The sequence below is a fragment of the Rattus rattus genome, chromosome 1, assembly GCF_011064425.1.
Source record: "Rattus rattus isolate New Zealand chromosome 1, Rrattus_CSIRO_v1, whole genome shotgun sequence".
Taxonomy (NCBI): domain Eukaryota; kingdom Metazoa; phylum Chordata; class Mammalia; order Rodentia; family Muridae; genus Rattus; species Rattus rattus.
Genome location: NC_046154.1, coordinates 94,345,380 through 94,367,720, shown reverse-complemented (window position 1 = coordinate 94,367,720; position 22,341 = coordinate 94,345,380). Strand labels below are relative to the sequence as shown.

General features: G+C 46.7%; 1 protein-coding gene across 3 annotated transcripts in view; it reads right to left on the bottom strand.

Moving 5' to 3' along the window:
• The window catches only part of Ptpn3 (protein tyrosine phosphatase non-receptor type 3), a 114,496-nt gene that overhangs the window by 49,879 nt on the left and 42,276 nt on the right, over nucleotides 1-22,341 (bottom strand). For all 3 annotated transcript variants that reach the window (XM_032903760.1, XM_032903769.1, XM_032903777.1), the window contains exons 6-10: nucleotides 17,840-17,884; nucleotides 14,044-14,096; nucleotides 9,311-9,431; nucleotides 8,062-8,149; nucleotides 2,526-2,614 (exon numbers count right to left, since the gene is read on the bottom strand). In XM_032903760.1, the coding sequence (XP_032759651.1) occupies nucleotides 2,526-2,614; nucleotides 8,062-8,149; nucleotides 9,311-9,431; nucleotides 14,044-14,096; nucleotides 17,840-17,884 (396 nt within the window). The remainder of the gene's footprint in view (nucleotides 1-2,525; nucleotides 2,615-8,061; nucleotides 8,150-9,310; nucleotides 9,432-14,043; nucleotides 14,097-17,839; nucleotides 17,885-22,341) is intronic.

Genomic DNA, 22,341 nt, shown 5'->3' with positions numbered 1-22,341 from the left:
CAACCTGGACACATATAGCCCAATGAAGGAGACAGCCGCCAAGTGAGGCACACAGCCATATCCTTGTGACCGCCGCGTGCAGGAAGATCTAGTTCTCATTAGAGCACCAGCGATTAAGTCTCCTCTCTGGTGTACCGTGAGGCTCTCCGTGGCCAAGTCACTCCCTAATCACTGGCCATGGCATGGCATGATCTAGCCTTAATCAACCATCTACCCTGGACTGACCACTGTATTCTCCCTGTTCCTGGAGACACACACTCTCTGAACCTTCTTTCTAGAATGTACTCCAAGGCCAAAGCCTATCCTCTTTAGAATCACTTGTTTAGGCTCTGGACCCCTCTGTACCCTGCTCTTGCTTACTCTCCAGGGCTGGCCTTTCTACTGGTCTCTGAGGTTTTTCACTTGTTATAGTTGGGAGTCTGAGGTGCTCATGGGTTTGAACACTCTGTCCTACTCAAGGATCCGTGCTTCGCCTGCATGGCATACTGGGTTCTCTGAACCCTGGGCCAACTTTGCTTCCCTTAAGTTACTGCTTTAATCATTGTGTCGCAACGTTATGAAAAGTGACACAGAACTGGCATCAGAGACTTTAACAGGAGCCAGTCTGAAGCTGAAAAACCAAGATCACCAGAAAGAGCCCCTGAGAAAGCATGCCCTCTCCTGCCTGCCCCAAAGGCTTCTGCTTTTACAAACTTGCTTTGTGACTTTTTTTGGCTTCTGGATATCTTTAAGGGTATCCAGAATGAGATGCCCTTATCAGATATCTGAGCTATCCTTAAAGGATCCAAATCTGCCTCTAAATGTTAACCTGCTTATGGGATCTTCATAGATTCAGCCATGGATAGAGCCCCAGGGGCATCTGGGTTACTAGAGGATTGGAGGCACTTAGAGAAAATCAGGCCTGTGCCCACTGCCTGGTCCTTTGTTCCAAGCAGGCCAGAGAACTCTGCAGGCTACACCCCAGCTAGCCAAGTCATGGCTGGCGATTCCTGCTTCCAGTGAGGGCTCAAGAAGGTCTTATCATCACTGACTCTGTGGTAAAACTAAGCAGGACCACAGCATGCTTTGTTGAAAAGTAAAGGAACATAAAATTAATTGAAAACCAGTGTCTCTAAGCATACAACCTATCTATGTCCCCACTAACACAAGTATTAGTGGTAGAATAAATCACGTCTGGAGTGACAAACTGGATGTGAATTTCAAGAGCACCGTTATTAGCAGCACGAATCTGACAGGTCTTACAAACTTCCTTGTTCTAGAGCTTTCCCTGCTGAGAAGTCGGGGATAAGAATGGCTTATTCGAGGTTTAAGTGAGATAAGTAAAATACAGGGTAACGCGACTTGGATATTGCCCATATTCAACAATATGACAGCTGCTATCACTGTTAATGCCCCTATAGCTTTATTTATAGGTTTTTATCCCCGTTAGAAATAATGCTGTGATAAACGTCATCCTGCCTCCGTCTGTGAAGTTCTAAGTGGTCAAACTGAGGAACAGCGGTAAACCTAAACGTCAAATCCGGCCTGTCACAGCTCTGCCACCCAGGCCTCCTCTGGTGGGGCTGCCTTTCCTGGCAAGTGTGCACTTCCGTATCTCTCGTAGCCTGCAGCACTCGATCTCCTCGACCAGCGCCACCCCTGCTTATGTTATCATATATTAAAATGTATCTCCTGGGTGGTGTAATATTCCCCCAAATCCAATGCCTGGGTACAGTAAACGCAAACTCATCTTGAAAAACATACACACACACACATACACACACACACACACACACACACACACACACACACACACACACACACACACAAATCAATCGAGTCTCCCTTTACCCATCTCGGCTTTTTCTCTACAGATTCAGTTGCCTGGGGTCAAGTTTGAAAATACTGTGGGGGTTGGGGATTTAGCTCAGCGGTAGAGCGCTTGCCTACGAAGAACAAGGCCCTGGGTTCGGTCCCCAGCTCCGAAAAAAAGAACCAAAAAAAAAAAAAGAAAATACTGTGGCCTTAACTCATTTAAGAGGGAGAGATCATATCTATATACTTTTCATTACAGTATAAATCGCTCAGTGGACATAATTCATAGATTCAACTTTACCACAGGCATGCATGCAGAGGAGGAAAAAAAAAAAACCAACATACACACACTCAGTACTATTTGCAAGTTCAGGGTTACCAGAATCTAGGATCGATTCCATACACATACAAGAGGATGGAATGATTTCTCAACAACAAGACCTGCCTCGTGTCATTTATCCGCCAACTAGCCCAACCATAGGATGACTGCTGGAGGGAAGTTAATGAAAACCAAAGGTAACTTTTCCAAGTGCCAAACATGGTTCAAACTCAGAGTTCAGAGCTTTCGACTTGGAGGACTGAGGAGTGGAGGTTTGGGGAGGGGAGAGGGGGGAGCGCGGTGGAGCTCTAGCCATTCTTCAGAAATAAAAGTTTAAAATTAGAGCTAGCATTACTTTTGCTCGGCATATTTTTATAGCATGATTCAGACAATATGAAGTGTCTGCACTTACCAAGGGTAGAAACTTGTGCAGATGTATTTTCGGTACACTGCGATGCCTGCAGACGCAATTCCGATCATTAGATCTAAATTGTGTAGATCCTGGTGGGGGGAAACAAAGGGTCCAGGTTCACAGTGTGTTAGTCTGCTAACTTTAAAGCACCCACACCTTTATAAATAGCAGTTCACGTCCGCTCAAGAGGGGGAATGCCACTGAACAGAGGAAAAATCCTCACTTAGTAGCCACTTAAGAATAAGTAGTTGGTACCCAATTCTTCTAAAGGGAACACATACACAGCACATCATGAACACACACACACACACACACACACAGAGCACATCATGAACACACAGACACACACAGAGCACATAATGAACACACACACACACACACACAGCACATCATGAACACACAGACACAGAGAACACATCATGAACACACAGACACACACAGCACATCATGAACACACACAGCACATCATGAATACACACACACAGAGCACATCATGAACACACACACACAGCACATCATGAACACACACAGCACATCATGAATACACACACACACAGCACATCATGAACACACACACACACACACACACACACACAAATACCTCACAATACCTGGTTCAGGAAGTTACCAGACACGATTACGTACTCCACAAAGTCACACATAAACACTCCTGAACTTTCAACCATCAGCTTTTGGGAGCCACATGAGACTCAAACAGGCCTCTTCCCCATACAGTTCCGTACAAATCTCAATTTCAATTACTGAAAAAGCTTTAGCTATTACGAAATGATAAAGAAAAACTACACATGGTAGACGCGACTCTAAATCCAATTAAGAAACAAATGTTACTTATGAATCCAATGGAATTCCCCTGGCTAAGGGCTTGTGTGCTTGGCACTGCCATCTATTATACAGACACAGAAGGAAAACAGAATTAAAGCTGTTTTAAATCCACTCAAGTATAACCAAATGGCAGTCAAAGAGGCGGAGTTCCTTCCTTGAGTCGCATATAATTTCTGTTTCCAATCAGATGTCATTAAGTACAAACGTTGGACAGGGACAGTTACAAGTGGGTGTGAACTGCTGGCCTTCCACTTACAGCCTACGTTATCTGGGGTTTAGGGGCCTTCGCTTGCCCATTTTGCATTATATAAACTTTGGGACCCCCTCAGAGGTTCGTGTCAGGCTGGAAGTACAGAATAGAAGAACCCAGATCAGATCTGTGAATATGGATTGGCAGTCGGCAGGTGTAACAAACGCTCACTTTCTGTGGGGCTGGGCCATCACTTATGAGCAACAAAAGAACAAGGGGAGGTACAGAGACTGGACAGGGAGGTAGTGTTGACACAGAGGAAGTCCTGAGTATTCACACTAGGTACCGGGCTAAAAGCCCACACGCAGGCAAAGCCAGCCAGAATGAGCAGTGAAGAAAAAGGCAGCCGCAAGCACTCACCACAGCATAGGAAGAATGGATCGGCCAATGGCATTGCGAGAATAGCTTGGTGGGCTGGGACTCAATCCTGTCAGGCATTCTATTGTCTTTCAGTGGGCACCTTTCCTCCAGATAACTAGTTTATTCCAGTTAGCTACTTCCTAAATTCTCACATCAGCCCCAGATGCAGGAAGAACAGATCATGTGACCCACTCTGGCCACCATGCTCTGAGCATTAGTGACATGATTCTTCTTGGAAGCACTGAAAAGCTGTGTGCCACCTTTGGACTTCTGACAATAAGCAAGTCACATGGGAAAAGCATGAAGCTATGGAGAAGGAGCCAAGACTGGATGGGGAGTTACTGGGCGGTAAGAGCTGCCTGAAGAGAAGTCTGGACCCAAGCACAATACGGAACTCTACTGAAAAGTATTCTGTGTGGTACCAAGCTAATCAGATGCGGGAGTGTCCATTCAGTACCGCCAGGTGTAAGGCAATACTCTAACAACTGGAGGGACTGAGGTTAGATCTCAGCGGATCATCTGCCTCCAATCCCGGAATGGCTCTGTGTATTTTAAGCTAGGTTTATCCATTTTATTTTATGTGCAAATATTAGGCGTGCATGTATGTAAGTGGACCCTGTTTGTGCTTGGTGTCCTCAGAGGTCGGAGGAAGGCCTTGGGTCCTTGGAAGTAGAGTTATGGATGATTATAAGCTACCATGTGGGTGTTGGGAAACGTGGTCTTCTACAAGAGCAATAAGTACTTTTTTTTGTTTTGTTTTTTTCTTTTTTTCAGAGCTGAGAACTGAACCCAGGGCCTTGCGTTTGCTAGGCAAGCGCTCTACCACTGAGCTAAATCCCCAATCCCAATGAGTACTTTTAACCACCAAGTGATTTCTTTTTTCTTTTGAGATAGGGTCTTCATATGGATGCAGACTGGCCTAGAACTCATAAAGTAGCCCAGATTGGCCTCCACGTTATTACATTCCTCCTGCCTCACTCAACCTCCCAAGTACTGGTACGCACACAGTCTGCTAGTCTGAGGGGTTCATTTCCCTGATAGCTGAGGGTCGAGAAGGTTAACTCTGGTGTTGACAGAAACTCCTATTCTGCCACTGACTAGGTTCTCGGAAATATTCTATCAAGGGGAAAAAACTTGAAAAGGGGCCAAAACTTACCAGTTACATTCCAAAGCTGTCAATGTACAAGAGCCAATATATTTCCCCCCTTTTATGACCCATGTTAGAGAGGTCAAGGGACAGAAGACAAAGAAGTTCGAATGTTTCTATAAGCTTCAAACACAGTGTGTAGACTTTTATTTATTTTTTTATTTTTGGTTTTTCAGGACAGGGCTTTCTCTGTGTGACCTTGACAGTCCTGGAACTCACTCTATACCAGGATGGCCTCCAGTTCTGCCTCTGCCTCTGCCTCTAGAGTGCTGGGATTAAAGGCACATACCAGCACTGCCTGGCAGTGTAGATTTTTTTTTTTTTTTTTTTCGGAGCTGGGGACCGAACCCAGGGCCTTGCGCTTCCTAGGCAAGCGCTCTACCACTGAGCTAAATCCCCAACCCCAGTGTAGATTTTTAAACAGGTTAAAAAAAAAAAAAGCTTGGATCATTTCATCATTTTCCATAGGCTTCATCTGTAATTGGAGATGATTAAGAATACCAATTTGGGAAGGTTTCTACGATCCTAAAATGAGATCGAGGGTCTCCTAGGAAAGCACCTGGAACAAAGACTAGCCTCTAGCTGGTGTTTAATTAGTGTGTGTGTGTGTGTGTGTGTGTGTGTGTGTGTGTGTGTGTGTGTTCCCGCATGTGCTCTCGCAGGCCCACGTGTGGATTTTGTGAGTATGGAGGCCAGAAGCTCATTACAAGGGAAGCTAGTCTATTGTGGCCCAGGGGTCTCCTGTCTCCACAGATCACCAGGCCTGGCTTTTTACATGGGTTCTGAGTTCAAGCTCAGGTCCACCTGCTTTTCCAACAAGAACTTTATGAAGTGAGCTCTCTCCCCAGCCCAGTAACCGTTTGTGGGTGCAATGTAGGCCAATGACAGGCAGATGTTAGGGAGTCAGCACTAAAATGTTGAACATGATGAGTCAGTGTGGTGGTTTGAATGAGAATGGACCTCATGTTTGTTTTCAGACAAGGTCTCTCAATGGAGTCCTAGAACTCGCTGTTTAGACCAGGTTGGTCTCAAACTCACAAGAGATCCTCCTGTATTCCAAGTGCTGGGATTAAATCAGTCACTACCATGTCCTGCCCAGGTTTATATATTTAAATGCCTGGTCCCCAGTTGGTAGAACTGTTTTGGAAGGATTAGGAGGTGGGGCCTTGTTGGAGGAGGTGTGTCACTGGGGCAGGGCATGCTTTCAGGTTTCAAAAGAGCAGTACCATTCCCAGTTAGCTCTCACATACTCTTTGCCTCTTGCTTGCTGATCAAGATGTGGCTCTCAGCCACCACCCCAGAGCCATACCTGACTGCAGCCATGCTCCCTACTGAACTCTTAACTCTCTGGAACCATGAGTTACAACAAATGTTTTCTTTTATAAGGCCTTGGCCATGGTTGTGTCTTTACAGCAATACATGTGACTAAGACAGCCAGTGCTGAGCCTATGTACTGACCACCTAGGTGCTGAGTGACTTCTGTTATACCAGAGAATCAGTCTCCCTCTATAAAGTGGGAAAAGTGATAATCCCCAGGGTGACAGAATTATTGGAAGAAACTTGCACAGAAATTTGCACAGCAGATGACATGTGTTGGTCTTCTAAACTAAGCACAATGTAAAATATTTATCAGTCTTTTATCAATCACACCGCCATAATGTCTTCTATAAACTTGAATAGGACTGGGGAGCTGGCTCAGGCAATGATTGCTTGCTGTGTAAACATGAAGGTCAGGGTTCCAATCCCTAGCCTCCAGGCATGGTCTTGCATTACTATATCCCAGCACTTAAGTGGAGACATGTGTGGATCCTGGGAGCTTACTGGGCAGCCAATCAGCGAGTATCAAGTTCAGTGATCAATGTTGTTTTAAAAGATGAAGGTGGAGAGTGACTAACCTCTGGCCTCCACAGGCACGTGCGTACCTTGCATCTAACTGTACCTACAAACATGTGTGTGTGTGTGTGCGCGCGCGCACGCGCACACACACACACCACACACCACACACGCAGTACACACATGCACACCATACACACACAAACATGTACATGTTATTGTATTTGAGTAACCAGCTCTAATCTGAGTACTGCTTAAGTTGTAGTAGAAACCTTGGCTCAGCAAATTGCCACTTAAATTTCTAAAGTCATGTAAGAAGAGGGAGTATTTGAGGGAAAGAATCTGGTCATGGGGAGGACAGGGGAGGGTGACAATTGGTTAAGCATGAACAAAATACAATGATATGCATCCAATGAAATGAACACCTCCCCACTTTGTGATGAGGGCACCCACTGGCCTCTGTCTCAGTGTGGCTGAGGATGACCTTGAACTCCTGATCCTCATGCCTCTCTCTCCTGAATGCTAGGATCATGATATATGCCAGCACGCCCAACCCATGTGGTGTGGGAATTGAACCCAGAATGCTAAACATGCACTCTGCCAGTCAAGAGGCATCCTCAGCCTCAAGCCCATCAGTCTGGATATTTACTTAAAGAAAAAATTTTAAAAGACAGAAAAAAATAGATTTTTCCCATTGAAAGCTTGTAAGTCTCCTACGCACTGAAGTGTGGGAAAAACATCAACCCAATAGCCAATAAGACCCAGATAAACTCAATAAACTTTCCAAGTATCTATCTTTACAAAATAATTTTTGGATTTGTTTTATTATTTTGTGCGCATGAGTGTTCTGCCTGCATGCACGTCTGTGCACCACATGCATGCCTGGTGCCCAACGAGGATTTGAACCCCATGTGAGTTCTGGAAATCAAGTCCCAGCCCTCTCAAGAACAATCGCCTTTACGCCCTGAGCCAGCTCTCTAGCCCCTAAGCCTCTTTTAAAAGATCTTGTTTGTGATAACAGGAGGGAAACAATTCCCCAAGGGAGTTTTCAAACGTACATAATTAAAAATAATACAACGGTTTCTGAGCTAAAGGGTACATACTCTGCCTCCATGAAGCTCCACTCCGTAGAAGTCAAGGGTTCGAGCTATGTTGATGTAGCAAGATTCGGCTTCTGACTGCTTTAGCCCACTGCAGAAGAAAAGAGAAGATGCAAAACTCACCCAGTAGGTGGAGAATATAACCTACAAACTAAAAATACCTGGAAAACGTTGTAATGGCCCTCTGTAAGTTATTAACAGTTCCTAAGTGCCTTGGGCCAGTCCCCGTAAGCACTCAGGCTTCCAATCCTAATGAAGCAGGTTTTGTTTCTCGTCCACAGAACCGGACCTCCTCTGGATCCCTCTGTTTTTTGCCTGACACCCTCCCCACTTAGTGGGCTCCCGGGAGGTCAGTGAGAACTGCCTATCGCCTTTCAAGATGCCTGCCCTCTCGTCATGCCATGGAGCTCGATTAATAGGTAATCTCTGATCATTCTGCCTGTCAATCCTCTCAACAGTGGCCACACGCTTCAAACGCCAGTGGCCCTGTGCTATTTTAGGATGCTGACTTCTGTCCCAGGAGCAATTCCGGGAGAAAGGGCTGGCGGCGCCCTCTGAGAAGGTACGCTGCTAGCTTGCCCTTTGTTTTTATGGCCCTTCCCAAGAAATGAGATGTCTCTGGAGGGCTGGCCTGGGTCGGTGTGGTTCTCATTTAATGGGAACAGAACAGCTGCCGCCACAGTAGCGCTGAGTCACGTGAGGAGTGGGAAGAAGAGGCTAGGAGTGGGAAGTATTTGGACGAGGCAAGGCTTGTCCCAAGGCGACTCCCTATGTGGAAGGAGAGCAGTCTCAATCCAGGACCACCCACCCCCATCAGCTCTCCCGTCTCTCCCTCAAAGACATCGGAGGGAATGGCTTGTTTTATTACATGGGGTAAATGCTGAAAGGCACACCTGGTTCAATCAGCTTGGAGGCCAATCAATCAGACTGAAAACGGGCATCTCCTTGAGGAACTAACCAAGGTCAATGACATCTTAGAGGAGGAATGAGCCAGCTAACGCCGCCCCCCACACACACTCGAACACGCACTCACACACACACACACACACACACACACACACACACACACGCACGCAAGCGATGTTAAATATACATTGGCCGCCATCCCTCCTGGTTAAACATACAGAAAACAGAAGGCAAGGGGGACATCAAACACAAAGTAGGTAGGTTATCTATAATACCCAACCTGAGTTCCTAAGCCCCGGCCCCACCAGTTTCCGCTCCCCCTACCCCCGACCCCCAGTCCCCGCACCTGTGCTGTTCGTGGAGTGACTCCACCTTGCTTAGAAAGTCATCATTTTGATCTGGTATGAACTGGCTGTCGGCAAGATAGCCTGGATGATGTATGGAAGAATTAAAGTCTCCGATATGAGCTATTAAGATACAATGAGGGAAAAATCATGATTAGCCTCGCCCCTGCAGTATGGTCCTTATCAACAAGCATCGATAACATCACAAGAGATGCCACTGTGGGAACAGGTCTGATAAGCTCTGCACCACGTGATACAGCTCCTCATTAGCTTCCAATTCCATGCTTCTAATATGAACCTCTGCTTAGGGCTAAATTCCACCTACGTGCAGGGGTGTGGCAGGTGAGGGGTGGAGGTGGTTAAACTCAAAATAGTGTGCTTTAAAAGCTATCCCTGGGATGCTCTTACAAGGTGCCCAGTGAGGATGCATTAATGTATCTTCATCAGGGTTCACGTTAAAGGAAGAAACTGAGACCCAGAGAGAAGGGACACTACCCCAGGCTATTTTCAGTAAAGACCTAGGTGAGAGGGATCTATGTTAGCACCCTATCTCACGTCTGTCCGTCCGTAAGCTGCTGAGCCTTCTCTTGATGTCCAGAAGGGCCAGCAAGGTGCTGCAAATGCTTTTCCTAAGCCTAAAGGCTGAAAGTTCTTTAATTTTCATGTTGGTTTCGACAACTCCAGGAGAGCCTTCTGAATCGTTTCTTTGTTCATCTATCCTGTTAGCTAGTCACCATACTCACCCATCTCCCTTTCAACAGGAATACACTGTAAGCTTCTTGCTTTAGCTAAGTCACTGACAAACATTTTGATCAACGTGAGAGCAGCAAACATTCCCCTCGGGGCCATTTTTCACTTGAAATTTTAGGCTGCTACCCTGCACAGAGCTCTGGGATAACCACTAGGGGGAAACAGCTAACAGCTACAGCCATACACATTTGCAAGAACCTTGGGGGTGGGGTGGGGGCTGCCAACGGTGTCAATGATGTCACTGGAGGGCTTGAGCAAATGCTCCTCATACCCCACAGAGCATGAGTGATTCTTTATAAACAGACAAGAAGACAGAACAAAAGGTAGGTACCCGCATCCCTGCAGTCTCAGCACAGGGCCTGCCTGTCATATCTGTCTGCTGAACACATGCCCCAAGTTTGAGATCCCAGGTACCTATGTCTCAAGCGATCGATCAATCTGGCCGGTGGGCGGGACCTCCATTACTATTCTTCTAACTCTAACTTCATCTTGGAGCCTCTTCTTGGGACCCCCTTCCCCTCCCCAAGCAGGAGAGGGCACACACCGTGCTCTTTCTCATCCCCAGTAGCTGCAGAGCTCCCTTCAGACTGAGGCTGGTACAGAGCCTGCTTGTGGCAGAGGCTTGGGAAACAGAGTACCTACCTATTCCCCAAACCTTCTTTTTTGGGTGCCTCGTAAGCCCCTGACTAGCTAGCAGCAATCTTCAGCCACTGGGCTGGAAGTATTTTCTCTCTCGAACATTGTACTTTTTTTTTTTTTTTGAATATTTATTTATTTTATGTATGTGAGTACACTGTCTCTGTCTTTAGACACACCAGAAGAGGGCATCAGATCTCATTACAGATGGTTGTGAGCCACCATGTGGGTGCTGGGGATTGAACGCAGGACCTCTGGAAGAGCAGTCAATGCTCTTAACCACTGAGCCATCTCTCCAGCCCCGGAACATTGTACTTCTTGACAAAATGTATCAGACAAAATGTACTTAGTACACCTTCTGAGCCACTAATTTTATATCTGAGAATTGTCTTATAAGAAATTTGCAGAGCATGCAAATACATGTATATTTATTTATCCAGGCTAGAGGAATACAAAGAGCTTAGACTTCAAACGGTCTGCCTGGTGACCTGTGATTTATTAGTATGACAGTAATGTTGGGTTTCCAGCGTCAGTCAGTTTCTACCTTTTAGTTCTGGGACTGTCTTCAGTCGCTCTTTTACCAATCTTCCACAGTGGGAAGCCCAATGGCAGAAGCTTGGAACAGGATGTCTTAAATATAGGCCTTTAACTTTTCTCTAATTATAGCTTATTGCTTATCATGACCAATTTTTACATTTACTTTTTATTCTCTGTGGTATGTGTGGGGGTCAGATGACCACTTTCAGGAGTCAGTTCTCTCCTTTTACTGTGGTTTTCTTGACTGGCTTCAGGCTGGCAGGCTTCGCTGGCTGCGAGCGCTTTGACACAAGGAGTCAACGTTCCCACCTTATACATGACTTAACACAGTTTTCTTCTGGGCGGACGTGGAAAGACACCGAGGGTTAAGATTACGATAAGAGTGCTTCCTACAGTGCTTCCTGTTCTCTCCTCTGCAGCCCTACAAAGTAGAACAGGGACTTCTGGTCCTGCTCGCCACACGAGGCCTGGAAGGTTGAGCCACGCAGATGAGAGGAAAAGCTAGGACCCAGAGGACGTGGCTTCCATCCCTGTTGTCATTGACTCAGTCAGCACAGGTTTCAGTATTAAGGGATTTTGGGCTATAGGCCACCTTCAAGCGCACTGTTTAATCTGAAGCAGCCATGTTGCGTAAGTACCAGACGCCTCCTCTCACACACAGGTGAGAAGCCTGAGGCTCAGCCAGGTGATACACAAGGACAAACGAACAGGGCGAGGTTAAACTGAGCACAGTTCTCTCCGTCCTCAAGTTCTTTCTTGCCAATCATCAGCCGAAATGCTCCAGCAGTGAACATCCAGCCCTGGCTTCAGTGTGGGAAGGTCCCTGCTTGTCACTCCCGGGAGCCACAAATCTAGAGATTGAAGAGGACACGCTGACTCTGGCTGTGTGTTATAGATCACTGCCCTGTGTCATGACATGGCAGACACCATCTTAATCATAGCAGCTGTGACTAGAGTCCCAGAGGCTTTCCCGCCTGGAAGGAGTGAGGTGAACTATCTGTCAGCCCTTCCCTTGAGATTCCAGCCGCTCATTCTCTCCAGCCCCCGCTCTTTCTGGTCTCAAAAGGCACTGAACTCAGTACACAGTACGTGCAATGTTAGCTGAAGGGGTGGCTATCTGTGCAGAGGTCATCCATGTTGGGTGGGACTCTGGTGATGAAGCTCTTTCTGAAGTCGGCCACAGTCCTTTAACGAATAAACCTAGCAGTTCACTGAGCTGGACTTGGATGGAATAGTTTCTCTGGTCTGTTGTTGGTGCCCTATCTCCTGGTCCAATCTTCCCAGTGGATGCAACATGCTGGCCTGTCCCAGAGAACAACCTCTTCTGAGTTTTTTGTTATGAGGAGAGGAGGCTGGTAGGATGGGGTTGAGGCTGAGTGTGTCTTACCAGTGAGGAGGCTTGCTGTATGCTCAATATCATGGGATCACCTCCAACATCCCCCTTCCTCGACTCTCTGGTTCCATGTAATTGGCAGGTAAGCTGTGGGCCCACCAGGCTAGTTCTTCACCTCTTGTTTCTGTCCTTGTTGCTCAGGGGAGTATACCCAGGCCTCCTCAGGAACCAAGTGTAAGTGTGTGTGTGTGTGTGTGTGTGTGTGTGTGTGTGTGTGTGTGTGTATCTGTCTGTCTTTTCTTCCTTCCTTCCTTTCCACTATGCTTCTGAGGCCACAGTGAGATGGGTAATTTGGCCTGCACCTGCTCTAAGACCTTGCTCTCTTAGCTTCCTGCCATGCTGTGGGCTGAGGCTTCTGGGAAGGCAGAGGGAACTCTTTCGACTTACACTAAGCTATATGACTCTATACAACCAACAGGGCCCTCTGGGCAGGTGCCGCAAAGCTAATGAAAGGCCAAGTGGCATTTCACCTCACACAGGATCTGACACCAAGTGTGCTTAATGAAATTTTGCTGACAGGATGAAGATATTCCTTCTGTAGTTTAAAAAAAGCCTTGGTTGGAAAACCCTACCTGGACTTTCTACCCACCATGGCACCTGTAGTTAAGTGTGGCTTGTTCAACTGGAAAAGAGTGGAAATTGCAAAAGCAAGACTGGATCTCAAAGATTCAGTTAAAAAGCAAAGGAAAACAAAACAGAACAACACCTCCCATAAGCTCATTCATTCTTATGATGACTATATATTAAAATAATATTTAAATGGGCTAAATAAAACCTTCAAATTAATTATATATAATATAATAAATGTTATATAAATATTATATATTTTTTTAAAAAAATTTTTAAAAGAGGGTCTCATGTAATCCAGGCTGACCTTATTGAGCTGAGGATGGCTTTGAACTTGTGATCTTCCTGCTTCTGAAGGCTCAGAGACCACTGTCTAACCTGTTAGCTACAATGAAGCTCTGAATATAAATCTGTAAGCTCTCAGTAGCATTTTAGATAGAAATCAAGCAAGCAGCAGAAGTGCCTTCCAGCAAATTCCTTAACCTAGCCAGGTCTTGGTTTCCATGTTCAGAGGAGGCAAGGGATATAAATATTGTTCCACCGGGGTTTGTACAGAGACCAGATCCAAATACCTGGGCAGAGGCTCTGGAAAAAGCTGGTTGTAGCTGTCTGCTGTTTCATAGCTCCCTGGAGGGGGAAATACCACACCATTGCTTCCCCCCGGCACCACTGTTCATCTGATATCCCCAAGCAAGAGGAGAGTGCGGCTCAGGTTAAAAGTTTTACTATTAAGACAGCAAGAGATATACCCCATCCCAGCATCCTGGGTTAAAGACTTCCTCAGCGAGCAGCCAGTGATATGCTGGCTCAAACAAGCCAGCCACCACCTAGTCAACCTCCCTCAAGACTTACATTGCACTGCATAGGATGCTAGAACCACCGCTGAGTTGAGAGGGCAGGTTAACCTGTCAGGAGAAAGAAGGATTAGCTAAGTCAGAAGAACCACAGACACTCATAAACCACAGACAGCCTGTGGCTTTCTGTTCTCCATTAACTGTTAATGAGCTACGTGAGTGAATCTTAAAGGCAACTCCAATACAAATCAATCCCGAGTTACAGGGAATACAGAAAAAGAGTTTTTTTGTGATAAGAACTGTAACTTTTGGATTAAAATGATAAGTTCACAAATACCAGGAAGCTAATGGTCTGGCATTGAATAGCACGCCTACATTGAAAGAGAAGAACTGAGAAAATAGTATCTGAGATAAGTCTGAAGCCTTCTTCTGACCTTTCTAATAAAGACCTGAGACTTTCTGTAGGGCTCTGACTACCTCCAAGAGACTCAGGGCTCTTAGGTCCCTCCTTCCTGGAATGGTGATACCTTATAAAATGGAAAAATGGGGGTGGGGTGAATTCTGTATTTTAACATTTGTAATTCTGTAATTAAATTACTTAATTCACTAACTACTGACTGTTCCTACACCCACAGACCTTGCAGAGGTTGACAGGTTTCTGCCTCCCTCCCTGTCATCCATTAGAAATCCACACACAAATTTGGCCAGGATTTGTTCTCATTGCCAGCTAACCTTGGTCCTCTCAAATGCCTGTTCTCCGTGACACGACCTGTCTTTATTGCTCTCTTTTCCCCAGTCGAACCTGACTCTGTGTTATTATCAGACCCGGAGCTAGGGCCACTGCTGAACCCAAGAACAGGCTGGAAAAGGCCGGGGGCAGCGACTGGAAAAGTGAGCCTTCCTTTCCAGCAACACTGCGACAGGAAGATTTTAAAAGCATCCTCCAGTCCGTGGCAAGTCGAGAGAACATGTAGTTTCCATGGCAGCCAATGAAGTTCCCACGTGAGTCATCCCATTTGCCAGTGTGGTCTGCTTGGCCCCCGGCAGTTTCCCTCTCTGTCCACTGCACTCCCGCGGGTTCTGAAGGTACATCTGAAGGAAGCATTCCCTATCTGAAGTGCCGATGCCCAAGAGGCATCTCTGTGTCCATGCAGACATCCGTGGCTCTGAGCCTATGGATGTGCCCCAGGATTGCTCGTTATCTGTCTGTTTTGAGCGGCAGCCCCTTCAGAACAGGTGAATATGGGATAAACACAGGCTACCAGTATCCTAAGTCAAGTGTCACTTTAACATCTAGCCTCTGCTAGAGGAGGATGGATTTAGGGGACAGCCTAGAAACAGGCGACAGTGGCTCACACTAGATATAAAGAGCCTATGGGGACTGAAGAAAAAACTTCCAAAGAATGATCAGTGCTCAGAATCCATAGCAGAGAGCAACATCAGCCTGTACTCCTCTGTAATCCAGCGTTCCATACGCCCCTGGGCACACTTCTATGTCTCTGTGGTCCAGGCCTCTGGGTGTCAAGTGAGGGGACTGCCCTGGATGACCCATCTCTGCAGGGAAGAGATGCTTCTACAGCACTGGCTACCAGTGACTATCCAGACAAGTCAGAAGAGTTGATCTCTCAGGGGAAACGCTAACCTCACAACACCTCCCTCGGAGAGCAGGTGGAGACATGACTGTGACAAGGCTCTAGGAGGGTTGAACCCAGGATGTGGGTTCCTACCAACTTATCTGGAAATCCCAAAGGGCATCCTGTTCGGGAAAGCAAAGAGGAGGAGAGTGTAGTACAGAGTTTGGAGTATGGGAAGGCTGAAGGGGAGGCCTTGGCCTGGTGGCCAGCACAGGCTGGAACCTGTCTCATAATGGGTATGAGAACAGTATTCATGAAAAACAGAGCAGTTGCCTATAAGGGAACCCTAGACCAGGTTTCCATGACCCCAAAGAACAGCTCAAGAGGAGAAGCAGGCGTATCAACACAGGGTTCTCCTGAAGTGTAATGAGGCGGTCTCGCCAAAGAGGAGCCCTCCGCACCTGGTCTGTAGTTTTTCTGGAGAAGGGATGAACTACTACTACCTCGGGGAAGGGATACCCAGAATTCATGAAGATCCTGAACTCTGCCATCACTAAGCGGTCAACAGTTCTGCCGGCCCCTTCAAGGAGGCTCTGGCTGGCAGGACTGTAGCAGAGGGAAGCCCCGGTCTCTTCCAGTCTGTCCTAATGCACATGGACACTACCCCTCCAGACGGATGTCTTAGCACAACCTTTGGCTCTCTTTAATACCCTGCAGCTGCTCTCTTCCGTCCTGTGGTGGTGAGACACATGCCTGCAGTGGGCATGAAAAGCCCCTTCTCTCCCTGTTTTCCTGAAGTCAACCACATATGGCTTCCAGCTGGAATGGGGGAGCCTTCTTGCTGCCCAGGGAAATCTCTATTCTCCACCAACCCTAAATCTGGCTTATCCCCAACACCCCACAGAGACTTTTCTAGGCCACGTAGCAGCAGAGCTCCTGAAACCCCAGGCCAACTGTGATTCCCACTGCCCATACTGGTCTCGTTTGCCTCACGGGCTTCCTGCCTCAGGTCATGAGTCACAGCTGCCAGCCTCTGTGTGATGCGGTTGGCCAATGGCCTCTGATGACCCTCTAGAGTAGAACTAGACTCACAGGAGGAAGTGGGGATGAGGAGAATTGAAGTAAACGGGCCCCTTTCCTGCTGCCGTTTTCTTCATAAGGTAAAAACATGCTAAGGGGCTGGCAGGCAAGAGGGCTTAGTAGGTAAGGGAGCTTGCCGCATATGCCTTGGTGAGTCAAGTTCAACCCCTAGAACCCATGTAAAGGTGCAAGGAGAGGACCAACTTCACATATGTGTATTATTGGGCATACGTGTACATATGCATAGGTACATATGCACTCATCCATTCTATCTCTAATAATAAATAAAAGTTTTTTTTTTTTAAAGATTTATTCACTTATTATATATAAGTACACCAGAAGAGGGCATCAGATCTCTTTACAGATGGTTGTGAGCCACCATGTGGTTGCTGGGAATTGAACTCAGGACTTCTGGAAGAGTAGTCGGGTGCTCTTAACCATTGAGCCATCTCTCCAGCCCAAAAGTTTTTTTTAAAGAAAGAATATACCAAAGATTTGAAAGATGGGATTTTGTGACTTGGAATTTCTTTTTTAAAAGATTTATTTTAAATTAATTAATTAATTTATTTATTTTTATAAGTACACCATAGCTGTCTTCAAACACACCAGAAGAGGGCATCAGATCCCATTACAGATGGTTGTGAGCCACCGTGTGGTTGCTGGGATTTGAACTCAGGACCTCTGGAAGAGCAGTCAATGTTCTTAACCACTGAGCCACCATCTCTCGAGCCTGGAATTTTAATTCTCTGTCTGGCCACTCTCAGATACCTTCCAGGCACTGAAATGGCCCAGATACATACACCCAGTGTGCTGACTCCCAAGCAGATGCCCATCCAAACACAATTTCTCCTGGAGAGAGGACAAATCACCCTTAAGTTCCGTGTTCTTAGAAGTGGCTCTAACTTACACCTATTTGCTACCTGAGCTGCGTCCTGTTTTAACTCAGAATCTTTCCTTCCCTTTTAAAATCCCAAGTCTTTACCAGGACGATCACTGCATGTTTTGTATAAAACTGTAGCAAAGTGGAATGAAAGTTTCTCGGTCATTAGCCTCTGTAAACCGAGAGGGAGTTGAAAACAGCCTAACACACAGGCTTGGTTCAAATTGAATACTGTTGCCGGGAATGCATGCTCATTAGATTAAAACCAGGACTCTGACTAGTGCGACAGGAAAGAAAGAAGAATTCAAAATTCTCATTACCTTCCTTCACAAACATCCATCTTCAGTTGTAAGAAATACAAATGCCTGGGAAACAAAGGCGTTCGTTAACAAGTGCTCCAAATTTGGTGGGCAAGCATGAACAACAAAAGCGCACATTTGAACAACAGTCCATGCAAATCCCATTCTACCCATTTGCAAACTGCCTAGGTGCTTTGTGCTAGGGGGCGCAGAGGGGATGGACGGGGTAGGAGCCAAGGGTACCCCCCAGCTTGCTGCATGGGCTTTCAACTAGGCACAGGACCCCACAGCATTCTGTCCAAGCTGCCCACACACTCACAGGCCACTGTTCTAAACATGGGCACTCACACACACATACACACACCCATTCCTCTGTCGAACTGCTAAGAGGGGGTGGGTCTGTGAAGATCATAGGTTCATTGGAGTGCAACACCCAGCTGGGCTTTTTCCTGGAGCCTAAGAACCATGGGAGCTGGAGAAAAAGTATTGGTAACCTAGTTGCCAGGACCTGCAAGCATCAGAGTCAGCTTTGAAAGCCCGGAGCTGTCCTGGGGGCAAACTATTCCAGGCCCCTGAGCCCTGCAGGCTGCATCTTTATCCTGGGACAAAGAGAGGAAAAGGAGGCCAGCACCAACAGCCCCGTAAGGCCAGGAAGCACCATGGAGGCATTTATATTTAGGGACGCGGCATACATGTGACGCTTGGCTTCTATCTCCCACTCTTTTTTAAAACCCAGATTCAAGCTGGATTGACATTCCAGGGTCTGGCCAAAGATGACAAAAGGGAAGCCTCCTGAAAGCTAATACAGGCGGAGCAGAAGTGCTGGGTGGGGGAGAGGTCATTCTGGCAATTTAAACAAACACAGTGTCATATTCCTTGGGGTTGACAAAGGTCACGGAGCTGGCTGTTTTAGACTTGGATGTTTGAAACAGCACTGCAAGCTCCCGGTGCAGTCTGGGGCCTGGGCGCCTGCTACTCTGACTTTCTTCCTCACGTCAGCCTCCCAGTGAATTCTGGAGGCTGTAACACCATCTCTGTGTTAGCTCATTAAACCTGTAAGATACAGAATTTGCAAATAAAAAAACACTGCACTACAAAATTAAGCAATATACACCTCAATGAACTCTCTACAATCAGAATTGCCAATCTGAGGAAAAGCCTTCCTTTATCCTGGACGGACAAAGGCAATCTCTGTGGGCTGCGTATAAGTCGTTACTAAGCATAGGATCTCGCCATAACTCTGACACAGTTATCACCCACTCTGTATTGTGTCGAACATGGGTGTGAGTGGTTAACCCTTTTGTCTACTTGACTGGATTCACAATCACCATGGAAACACACCTCTGGGTGTATCTGATGGCATTTCCAGGAGGTTTAAGTGAAGAAGAAAGACTCAGTCTCAATCTGGGAGGTATAAACTCATGGACCGATTTTCCAGACCAAAGGTAGGAATTTAGCCGATCAAGCATTCATCTGTGCTTCTCGACCGTGGGTACACTGTGACCAGGTGCCTCACACTCTCACAGCCCCGCCTTCTACCGTGATGGAAGGTAGCCTCTCGATGTAAGCCAAGACCAGCCCTTCTTCCCTTAAGTAGCTTCTTGTTTAAGATTTTGGTCCCAATAATGAAATGCTGTGCTAATTCACGTCCGCTCAGCAGCAGGATCATCTTTTCCGCCTAGAGAACATAACCAGTTCTTTCTAGTTGGTTTCTATGTTTATCCAGGCTAACATTCAACCAGAATTAAGTGTTCTCTCCTCCTGGAAGGATGCTGGGAGAAAGGGGGGGGGGCAGTGTTATAAATGATCTAGTGGTAAAACCTGAGCTTTCACTGATGGGCACAAATGAGACAGGGAACATTCAGAAATCCTTCCCCAAATGCCACCTGGTCCTTTGCAGAGAAAACCCCACAGAATCACGTGAAGAAATGAGATTCATAATATGCACCCCAAACTTAGGAGGCTTTGTCATTTTCTTCAGGGAGCTCAAATTGTCATTAGAGATTGTCCGTAAGTGGAATGCTGCTTAGAACAATCTAAATTTATCAGGAACAGCAGTTGTGGAGGCTCACAATAAACAGACATGTAAGTACCCTTGAGAAGAAAGGAAAGCTATCAATAGGAGAAACTCGGCCTGTCTAACTTTAGAAATATTTGACCCCCTTTGAGAATGTACTCCATCCAGATCCTGTGATGGCTGTCACAACTGTCGATGTGACACAAGCTAGAAGGCGCACCATGAGATATTGTCTACATTGGGTTGGCCTCTGGGCATGTCTGTGGGACAGCCTTAAATAAGTTAACTGATACGGGAAGACCCTGCCCACTGTGGGCAGCCCCACTCCCTAAGAAGTGAGGAAACTGATCTGAACACAAGTAAGCGAGCATGTGTGTTCTCGACTGTGGATGCTGATGTGACCAACCACCTCACGTTTCTCCCCTCACTGTCTTACAGGGATGGACTTTAATTTGGAACCGTGAGCTGAAGCAAACTCCTCCCTCCCCTGGGTAGCTTTTGGTTAGGGTTATCTTATCACAGTAACAGAATTTAAAATGGAACAGACCTCAACTTCAGAAAGACAAAAGCAAAACAACAACAAAACAACAACAACAACAACAAAAAACAAACAAACAAGAATTTGTCCCCCCCACTTCCTAGATAAGAAACAAAATAACCAACACCACCATTACGACCTTCCTTCTTTGACTCTTGGGAGCCAAATTTCCTTAAAGTAAATGCCTCTTTGGACAGGCCGCAAACCTAAGAAGGTCGTCTATGCCAGGAATGTAGGTTAAAAACCTTCATATAAAACAAAGCAAAAGCCAACCCAGTGTATGAATCAATGGAGGAATCCAATCCTGATGGTAAGAAAAAGATCAAATAGTCCCAGGGGCTCACCAGCTGTAGGGCACCGTGCTGCTCCTATTCCTGCTGAGTCCGAGATACCTAGAACCTGCTATTCAGGGGGAAACCACAACAGTGGACTGACCGCACCTTAAGGTGGGAAGTGTGCCACGGAGTGGTGGTAGATGTCAGATCAGAACCAGTGACTTGGAAAAGCAACTCAGACAGACCTAACTGACTCGTAACTTAGATTAGAACTACGTCTACTAATCTCCAGCTAAAGTCTGCTCCCCGTTGTAGCCCTGCTTGCTCTCCATTCCGGCAGCTACTCTGGGGATTTGAAGATGGCCTCACTTCTCCATAAGGTTTCTCTGCAGTCTACATTTCCTTGCATGCTGCTTGGAGGCCGGGAGACTTACTCCACAAGGCCTCTGCTTCTTCCCTAAGGGGTGTAGAAGCTGATGGCCGTGAGGGGCGCTAGAGGGGACCATGAGATGAAACTGGCCCTGGAAGCGTCTCCCTCAAGCCTTTCCACTGAAAGCTTGAGCATGCATATGGAGTGCCATACACCTGCGGCTCCAGCGTCCCAGGGATGAGACATGGAAGACGGTGACAGTGACCATACATGAACTGGAACTTTTTAAGGTAAAACAACTTGGTGGGTCACAATGGTCACTGAGAGAGAGAGAGACAGACAGACAGACAGAGAGAAAAAGAGAGAGAGAGAGAGAGAGAGAGAGAGAGAGAGAGAGATTGCAAGAGGCAGACGTAATTCTTCAAAGGTATTCATCTTGATTTTTTTGAGATAGGGTCTTAGACTGGCCTCAAACTCCCATGCGCTCAAGGGAGGCCTCCTGCCTCTGCCTCCCCAGAAACAATTAGGTGTTACCACTGTGTCTGGCTCTTCATGTAAGCATCCCTCAACCAGACTCCGCTTCATACTGTTCTGAGGAAACCCTAGAGAGGTAGTTTAAAACACGTACTGCCAGACGATGTCATCAGTTTTATGCCAGTTGACTTATGACATGACATGCTGGGTTGAGTGTCTCGACACTGTCCCTAGTCCAGAATAAAGTCGCGTGTGCGTGCGTGTGTGTGTGTGTGTGTGTGTGTGTGTGAGAGAGAGAGAGAGAGAGAGAGAGAGAGAGAGAGAGAGAGAGAGAGAGAAGGTGGAGGGGAGGCTCCAAATGATTCAAAGCAGCATGCCCTTCACCGTGGTTTCCCAATGAGCCACCTAGGCCTCCCTTACACAGACTTCACATTTACTGAAACGATGAACACAGTCCCACTCCAAGGCCTGCCTCTGTGGAGAAAAGCCATACATACGCAAGCAGGAAGAACAGAGTAATAAACCAACACCTGGCCTTTAAACATATCAAAAGCTAAGATACCGATGTGTAACTGTCATTAAAAAAGAAGAAAGAAGAAAAAATGAGAGAACATTCTATGTCTGAGCTAATGGCCTCTCTTTGGTAGGATTTTTCTGCCATAAAATGGAACTCAATAATCCAGAACAGCTCCTGCTTCTTCCCAGGGAGACAGCAAAGGGACACTAACCAAGGGCTAGCACAGCCTGAGGCAGGGGAAGTGGCTGGCTAGTCTCCCGCCCTGAGGCAATGGCTTTCTCAGTGTACTCTTCCCATCCTGCACACACTCTGGTTTCCCCCACCCGGAAAAC